This window comes from Stylophora pistillata, chromosome 6 (assembly GCF_964205215.1).
Source record: "Stylophora pistillata chromosome 6, jaStyPist1.2, whole genome shotgun sequence".
Classification (NCBI taxonomy): domain Eukaryota; kingdom Metazoa; phylum Cnidaria; class Anthozoa; order Scleractinia; family Pocilloporidae; genus Stylophora; species Stylophora pistillata.
This window is the reverse complement of record NC_142524.1, coordinates 6,178,585-6,187,511: the sequence shown is the minus strand read 5'-3', so window position 1 is coordinate 6,187,511 and position 8,927 is coordinate 6,178,585. Positions and strand designations below refer to the sequence as shown.

Genomic DNA, 8,927 nt, shown 5'->3' with positions numbered 1-8,927 from the left:
AACCTAAATTGAATAAATTGCAATGACATGTAATATCGGTGTTATTTTTGGCTGTTGACTGAATTTGACAGCTTTGACAGCTTCAACATTTTTAGTGTGGATGCACCAGTGGAGGTAAAAATTTGTTATGAAAACATTTGTCCATTGATTTTGTCACGACAATTCTCGTTTTGTCTGCTGAGCAGATACGCCGTACAACGTATGAAGCTAAAAAGGTCTATTATCGTACTGTTTGCAAAAAAATTACTCATACTTTTCAGATATCTAGTTCAATATTTTCCAATCAAACTAATCCCTTATGGTTTTAATCAATTTCCGTTTTCAACGCTCTTGTTATCAATTTTTGTTTTAATGCCTGATGTTTTAGAGTAAATTGATCTTATGGTAAAATGTTTTATTACTCATCGTGGTGGTAATATAAAACTGATTAATCGGTTGCCTCATGATGAGCACGCCAACAAGACCGGCAACTGCCCGCTTTGGAACGAAGTAAAGTTTATTGATTGAGACTCATATTGGCACACCAGAAGAGTCAAGGAAGCTATCCACATAAGACTTCACCCTCATAATATCAACGAGGATAACGAAATTCCTGAAGCTTAGAAACCAACGATCAAGAAACACAACGGGAGACCGGTACGACAGCAAACCGTCGAGGGAACAACATCGGGTCAGATCTCTCGGAAAAATAGAACCGTCACCGGAACCATGGGGATCGAAATCTGCCAATCACTTTAGATCGCGTGAGCAGTCGACCCCGCTAATCACCTGATGAAGATTAGCAGTAAGCAGTCGAAATGTCGTGATCTACATCTCAAGTGACGTCATCGTTGATCTTATGACTTTCTCTACAGAATCTCTTGGGAATATAATTGATTGACAACGTGTCCCGGTCTTAGTTTCTAAGAAAACTCAACAGCAAGGCGCTAATCGTTCGCAAGAAGTGTCCTTCCCTGATAATTGAGTCAGAACACGCCTAAGGTAGTGCATATTTCGTCTAAGAATACTAAGCCGCTTCACGATAAAAAGAACAGAGATCCCATATACTGCAAACATAGGCATTCTACGCATGCAATGGTTATTTTTTCGGATGGGTGGGGTGAGATAGATCCTGATGCGACATTTTGAGCCTCTGACTTTTTCAATATTGTAAAGCAAAAAAGATATTTACTCTTAAAGTTTTTGCCAAAAATGTCGTTCGATTGAGAGCAAAATAGACCCTTTCAAATTATTGGAAATAAACTCAAATGCAGGTATTTTGTGTAAGATTGTTCATTTAGGGTCCATTTGGAGACAGCTGTGGGATTGTGTCAGAGGCGAGCAGAGATATAGACTTTAGTGCGCTTGAGTATGTTTATCAAGGATAATCACTATATACTGCCTTTAGGAGTCGCTCTTAATTATCATGAATATCATACGCTCTTTTAGAAAGTAGTTGAGTTTGCGGGGTTTCAGAGTTCTTTCTGTTGGTAACATTATACTGTAATAGCGCATTACTAATAAGATTCTCAGGGCCAAAGGGTGGACGCCTTATCATGGTGGTTCCAATTGGTGTATCCCTGCAGTTTACTGTGAATGACGACGTTTTGTCGAGGATTGAAGCGCCTCTCCCATTCACAGTCCTGGCCGGTGATTGCCATCTATCGGGCATCCTTAGGAGAGCCACCATATTGTCTGTTTATGAAGATGTTGTAATTGTGCAGCTCGGGAACAGAAAATACGTTCTGGGATTTCATGTCTCTCCAAGAGCTGTCGATTAGTCTAGGGGCCGCAAACCAATTCAATTTGTCTGATCCCTTCGCGTTTAACTTCACCCCCTTCACTGTCTGTGTGTCTGTGTGTCTTTATTGTTCAAAAGATAAAATTACATATCTTATGTTACATCTAATACAGGAAGTACACTTTCACAAAGCTACATTATACTTAAAAACAATTCTATTAAAAAATGTATTCTTAAAACGGTTTGTGCGAATAGCGGGCATGACAGGGGATTTATTTCTCAAATTATACCTCGTGATCTTGGTCTCAGGGAAGTAGGCTCTAAGAGGATGGCTCAGGATAGTTGAAACCTTGCGACAAATTTTGTGATCTTGCGTTTTAAGTAAGTCACCTATCACTAATTTCTTAGATATGTATTTACGTTTAAAACAACGATCTAAAAACTGCTGGGCTATAGTTAGCTCTGACTCAGAGGCCCCATGCACAGATATTTCACGATATTTCCTCCGGTAGGGAACAATTCTTGCCTGTTTTAAAACAGAACATTTGTTATCTGGTAAAGGGGAAGGAGTGGAAAGCCCTCCTTTAACAAGTAGAACTCGAAGAAAGTAGCTAAAATGATAGAGGAACTTTCCTGAAACTCGTTTATTAGATCAACATTTTTATGTCACAATTTTATGTCCACTCGACAACCACCTTCGTAGAAGCCATGAGTTTGTTAAAGCAGTTCAATTTCATCTGTGATTTTTTTGCCTTCCCCCTCTCCCTGGGCCTTTATAGATTATGCTAGTAAAAGTAGCATATTATGATAGTAGCATTGCTTTTTTGGCGAAATTATGCTAAAATTATATTTTTTTTTTCAAATTATGCCCCTTTTTTTTTAAAAATTACGCTCTTTGAAACAATTAGAAATAAGTCCAAAAAATACATTTTTTAATTAGAAGCCGTTGGTCTACAAGAAAAAACGCAACAAATCCAGAATGAAATTAAAATAAACGTGTGGTTCATGCTAACGTGTACACTGGTACTAGACTAGACATGGCCTACAATGTGACTTCCGGTTCCGGTGCACCCCAGACTCGGGCTCAGACCGTTTCAGACGCCGCTCAGTGATTCACAGTGAACAATTTTTTAAATAATTTTTTAATTTTTTTTTAAATATAGACCAGTGAGCAGCACTTCTGCGAACAGTAGTTGTAAAACTTCTTTTATTTTCCGACGCGTTTTGTCTAACTGTCGTAGACTTCTGCAGGAAGTTTTACAAGTATAACTAAACGCCTGTATTTATAAGCCAAGGTTACAGGGGCCGATGACCGTAAAGGCTTGGCCGGACTTACGAACGGGAACAGGCGAAGTTGTGAAAATTATGTGAAAAATTTAACAGGTGTAAAGCAAGGTGAGAAAAATATTTTGGGGGCCATGGTTTTAGCTAAAACCGTGGCCCTAAAATGTTTTTCCTAAAATATTTTTCTCACCTTGCCTTACACCTGTTACATTTTTCACAAATTTTTCACAACTTTGCCTGTTCCCGTTCGAAAGTCCGGCCAAGCCTTTATGGTTATCGGTCCCCAAAACTCTGGCTTATAAATACAGGCGTTTAATTATACTTGTAAAACTCCCTGAAGAAGTCTACGACAGTTAGACGAAACGGGTCGGAAAATAAAAGAAGTTTTACAACTACTGTTCGCAGAAGTGCTGCTCAATAGTCTATATTTAAAAGATTATAAAAAAAAATTTAAACAAAAATCAGCCAATTTTGCCTTCCATTTCTTCTTTCTCTGTTTTGAATCCTTTGGGTTACGGAATGGTTACTAAGAACCGACAGAATAAACCACAGCCTTTTAGCTCATCATTTGTTTTATTTTACAGATGATGAGGCTAAAAATTCTACAATAAGCACAGCGAAAAACCCTTACATGGGCAACCCAGCACCTTCCTTCACCCAACCCAAGTTATGCGAGAAAAATAAAATTTATTGCCTCAAATCTTTTTTATCTGTTCCGGTGGAAGACAGGTCCAATGTGCTTCACTTCAACTCTACAATAAGAAAAAAAAAAATAAATGCCACATTACCGTGATTAACCAAAGGATTTCATGGTTATATAATTGAATTGTCTGTTGAAATTCGACCCATTCATGTCGCTTTTTAGGTAACGGATAACATCTTTTTGAAATTGAAAACTTTTCCCTACTGATGCTCACTTTCTTTCTCTTAAAACTATTCGTCATCTCATAAAACATCTCTCATTTTACATATCAAAAGTACGAAGATTCTCGTTTGTTCTACAGCGAGTATGATTGTGTATTTGCCTCCAAGTCACTCGCATTGTTTTTTTTTTCTCTCCAAGATAAAAGCCACTTAACGAACCATTTTAACCACAATGATGAATTCAAGATGGCAGCTGTAAAGAAAGACAAGAGTGACAAATAGGTCTCAGTTATTTGAGATTTTTCTTTTTAAGAAAATAGAAAGAATGCTCCTCCCTACAAATAAATTGGTGAGAGAATTAAAATATTTCGAATAAAAAAAAAAAAAACGCAAAATGACATAGAACTTTAAAGCTCTCGGTGGTATATTTACCGTTTGAAAAATTACTGGTGCGCATGTATACCTAACAGTTGTCGCAACTTCTGCGGCAATAGCGTAGCATATATTGTGGATTTTTGTAGCATTCATCGCGGTCTGCCCAGTATGGACAATCCCGGTCTTCGTCCTCACAAGCTGACAAAAAGATAAAACAAAAGGAAAGCGATGTAAATGCATCGCTGAATCTTATCAGATTTCATAAATATCTTTGTTTAACGCATATTTCCCCGAATCAGGACCTCTCCATTCCAATTCACCTACCGGACTTGTGACGAGTCAAGAAAGGGTGGGTAAGGGACTGGCACTAGTGATGCGAGAGATAGACCCACTGCAAATCTCTCGCAGGTTCGCTTTGCTCGACGTCTCATGCTCTCCCGTGAGCGAGGAAACGTAGTCAAATGTGCAGTTGAACTCAACGAGAACTAATCCATTGAGGTATGGTGTAATCTATTAAATGCAAAATCTTTACACAAATCACCCAAATATTTACAACCTTATTCCCAGGGCTTTTTCCCTCAGTTGGGGGTGGGACCCACTCCCAAATATGGGAAACTGGAGAAGGCCCTGGGAACGATGTTAAAATACTTAATGCAGAACCTGCATATGGACTACAAATAAAACTGACAATTATATAGAGGTGGCCGGCAGGGGAGGGTGGGGGGAGGGAGGGGGGAGGGTGAAAAGAGCTAATGCTTTTTTCGAAGAATACACTCCGTAATTGTAATGTCAGGGAATACTCATTGGTCCATATAAAAGTGGCAAATGAATCAAAATGTAAGCATTAAAAACAAACAAAAAAAGCATTAAATAGACCTATTATCATCCAATTTTAAAAACGTTATCACAACCCATTTGATTCTCTGAACAAGTACTCTTACATACCTGGAGTGGCATGGCAACTTCTGCAACAATAATACAGCATATACCCTGGATTTTTGTAGCATTCACCTCTTGATGCCCAGTATGCACATTGGCGGTTTAAATCCTCACAATCTGACAGACAGAAAAGGAAAGGAATGTAAATATATAAGTGCATTGCTGAATCATATGAGATTTCATCAGCATTTCTGTGAATCAGGACCTTTTCCAAACCTGGTCACCCGTCTGCCGGACTTATTTTTTTCAAAACTTCGTCTCCCCGCTCGTTAACCCTATGAATAAATTCCCATGTACTTATTTGAGAGGAAGAGCTATATTCAACCGGGCCAACGGAGTAAATCTTGTGAGAATAAGCTTGAGCATTTAAGGTGACCGGGAGTAATTTTCCCATATCAACTTAAAAAGGTAAAAATTTCTCCTCAACTTATGGATTAAAAGTTCTTTAGCTTGGCCATACTAAGGTCTCGTGAGGAGGCCATGGTTATATGTTTTGGAAAGGGGTGCGCAATATCGGTGCGTCTCTTCGCCGGCGGAAAGATTTGATTGAGGCAAGAGAGGGTGGGCAGGAGACTGGCACTAATAATACAGTACTGACCCTTTGTAGAACTCTCGCAGGCTCGTGTTGCTCGAAGTCCCATATTCTCCCGGTAAAAATATCTCCAACCAACCAATTTACCTTACTCAACTTATGGATAAAAAGTTCTTTAGCTTGGCCATGCTAACGTCACGCGAGCAGGCCATCATTATATGAACTAGATGGGCGCCGCCGCAAAGATTTGTTTGAGGCAAGGGTGGCCAAGGGTAGGAGACTAACACTAATAATACAGTGCTGACCCTTTGTAGAACTCTCGCAGGCTCTTGTTGCTCGACGTCCCATATTCTCCCGTGAGCGAGAAACGCAGTTAAAGATGCAGTTGAGCTTAACGAGAACAAACCCATTGAGGTATCGTATACTCTATTAAATGTAAGAAGTATTTTTGCTTTGATATTTTGACACGAATCACCCAAATTTGATGCTGAACTGGCATATTGTCTACAAAGAAAATTCCCGATTATCTGGAGGCGGCCGGGGGGGGAGGCGGCTGGCGGGGGAGGGGGAGAGGGGGTAAAGACCTAATACTTTTTTCGAAGGATAAATACTGTTAGTAAACTATCAGGGAATACTCATTGGTCCATGTAAATTGGCAGATGAATAAGAACGTAAACATAAAAAAAAGCGTTCTATGGATCTATTCTCACCCAATTTTAAAATGTTATGTATAACTTATTTGACTTTCTGAACAATTAATCGTGCATACCTGGACAGGCAACGCAACTTTTTTGGCAATTGCGCAGCATATATTGTGGATTGTATGTGCATTCACCTCTTAATGCCCAGTAGAAGCATAGTATGTTTTTATCGTAACAACCTAACAGAAAAAAAAGGAAGGCAATGCAAATATGAGTGTATCAGTTGATGGATCGTAGGAGATTTCATCAGCATTTCTGTTCAAGTCACCTTTCCCAGAATCTGGACGTCTTCATGCCAAGGCAACTTTCTGCAGGCTTTCGCAGAAGGAGTAAAGAGCGAATACTTTTTTCGAAGAATAAACACTGTAATTCAAATGTCAGGGAATGCCTACAGGTCCATAGAAATTGGCAGATGAACAAAAATGTCAATATTTAAAAAAAAAGCATTAAATGGACCTATTCTCACCTAATTTTATAACGCTTTTTTTTAACATGTTTGACTTACTGAACAATTACTCGTACATACCTTTACCAAGACATGCATAACAACTTTTGCAACAATTGCGCAGCATATACTGTGGATTTTTTATGCATTCGTCGTTTAATGCCCGGTTTGCACATTGGCTGTTTTCATCCTCACAAGCTGACGGAAAAAAGGAAAGCAATGTAAACATAAGTGCATAGCTGAATCTTATCAGATTTCATCAGCATTTCTGTTTAAGTCACATTCCTAAAATTAGGACCTTTTCATGCCTGGTCACCCGCCAGCCGGACTTATTTCCTCTCAAAATTTCGCCTCCTCGCTAGTTTCCTTGTGAAGTAGTTCTCATGTAATTATATTTGAGAGTAAGAGCCGTATTCAACCCGACCAATGGAGTGAAACTTGTACTCATGTGCTTGAAATTTCAGGTAACCGGGAGTAATTTATTTGGGAGGAATAGCTCTTTGGCTTGGCCATGCAAAGGTAGTCTACGAGCAGACCATCATCATATGCGCTTTCGGCGTTTCTTCGCCGGCGGGAAGAATTGAGGCGTGCCAAGAAAGAGTGGGCGGGAGATTGGCACTAGTGACATCAGAGATAGACCCATTGCATACCTCACGCAGACTCGCGTTGCTCCACGTTCTATGCTCTCCCGTGGGTGGGAAAACGTAGATGAAATCAAATTGCAGTTGAACAAATTAATTTAATGCTGAAGTCGCATATTGGTTACAAAGGAAACAGTCGATTATGTACAGGTGACAGACAGGGGAGGGGTTAAAATGCTTTTGTCAGGGATGAATAAAATGTAAGCATTTAAGAAGAATTTTAAAACATTATGTATAACCTATTTTATTTTCTGAACTATTACTCCTGCATACCTTGACAGGCATTGCAACTTTTGCGGCAAATGCGCAGCATATATTGTGGGTTTTTTGTGCATAAACCGTGCAATCCCCAGAATTTACATAGGTAGTTTTTATCCTTACAAGCTGAAAGAAAAAATGGAAAGTAGTGTAAATATAAGTGCATCGGCGAATTTCATCAGATTTCAGCAGCATTTCTGTCTAAGTCTTATTCCCCCCAAATCAAGTCTCCTAATAACCAATTTGCCTTAACTTATAGATTAAAGGTTCTTTAGCTTGGCCATGCAAAGGTAGCTTACCAGGAGACCACCATCATATGCACTGTGGGACGTGCGATTTTCTGCCGGCGGCATCCCTCGCTTCTCGTGATCTCGTACCCAGGTCCCACCGTGTAGCTATAACTTAATTGTAGGAAGGTCTGGGTACAAGACTACGCTCTTCGTTTACCTCTCTCCCCCCCCCCACTCACAATCAGTCAGGGTATTGGTTAGGCTGTCCACCAGTTATGCCAGCATAGTTTTGAGCACGATAGTGAGGCAAAAGATTATGGGTTGTTAGCCAGGTACCACACAGGAGGAGGAGCTTTAACCAACCGTGGTAAGCCCCGAAGCTTTCCTCATCGAACCTCGGGTTATTTTCCTTCGCATTCAGAGTCGCATGAAACAGTTCTCGTTCTGCACTTACCAGCCACTGCCACAGACAATGCACAGCTCACCAAAACGAACAAAATAATGAAGTTTCTCATGTTTAGCAAATATCTACAGAGAGACAAAAATACGATGAAACTAAGAAATTCATCTCATTTAAACTTAGCGTTACATCCGTGGCTCATCAAACCGACTTTGCTATTTGACCTCGAAAGAAACAATTCTTTGATAATTTGCCTCAGTTTTTCTGTCATGAACAATCTGGTTATAAAAGGAACTGCACCTACCGTGAATTTTCTTGACGTTTCAACAATCCCTTTCCAAAGATTCCACGAGTCTGAAATTACGCGCTTTGAAAGATGTGGATAATGGATGGGGAACGATTAAGTTTTCAAGTTATTGAGCAAAAGAATGTCATATGAGCAGGTCAGGCGCTAGAATGTCCCACCTTGTGACGACCAAGGAAACTATTTGCATGCAGCTGGAGAAAGTTACATCGGTGGGGAGATTTTTCAGTCGTC

The 8,927-nt window shown here is 39.7% G+C and overlaps 1 protein-coding gene across 3 annotated transcripts; it reads right to left on the bottom strand.

Annotated features, from left to right (window-relative positions):
* Positions 1 to 3,558: 3,558 nt before the first annotated feature.
* LOC111323249 (uncharacterized) lies at positions 3,559 to 8,833 on the bottom strand. 3 transcript variants are annotated; one of them, XM_088763179.1, is made up of 8 exons: positions 8,694 to 8,833; positions 8,444 to 8,517; positions 7,775 to 7,885; positions 6,942 to 7,058; positions 6,484 to 6,594; positions 5,189 to 5,299; positions 4,301 to 4,441; positions 3,559 to 3,756 (listed from the first exon to the last, which is right to left on the bottom strand). In XM_088763179.1, the coding sequence occupies exons 2-7, from the start codon at positions 8,502 to 8,504 to the stop codon at positions 4,332 to 4,334; spliced, it is 621 nt and encodes a 206-aa protein (XP_088619305.1). In that variant the 5' UTR covers positions 8,505 to 8,517; positions 8,694 to 8,833; the 3' UTR covers positions 3,559 to 3,756; positions 4,301 to 4,331. The 3 variants fall into 3 exon arrangements, with proteins under 3 accessions (XP_088619305.1, XP_088619306.1, XP_088619307.1); XM_088763180.1 differs by having other exon boundaries at positions 4,332 to 4,441; XM_088763181.1 differs by lacking the exons at positions 8,444 to 8,517; positions 8,694 to 8,833 and adding an exon at positions 8,059 to 8,240.
* Between the last annotated feature and the right edge of the window lie 94 nt (positions 8,834 to 8,927).

Excerpts from the sequence above, each read along its gene's own strand:
- LOC111323249 (XM_088763179.1), bottom strand. The coding sequence starts at position 8,504 with ATGAGAAACTTCATTATTTTGTTCGTTTTGGTGAGCTGTGCATTGTCT. Across the intron at positions 7,059-7,774 it reads AAGTTGCAATGCCTGTCAAG|CTTGTGAGGATGAAAACAGC; the intron begins GTATGCAGGAGT and ends TTTTTCCGTCAG. Across the intron at positions 6,595-6,941 it reads TTATGCATGTCTTGGTAAAG|GTTGTTACGATAAAAACATA; the intron begins GTATGTACGAGT and ends TTTTTCTGTTAG.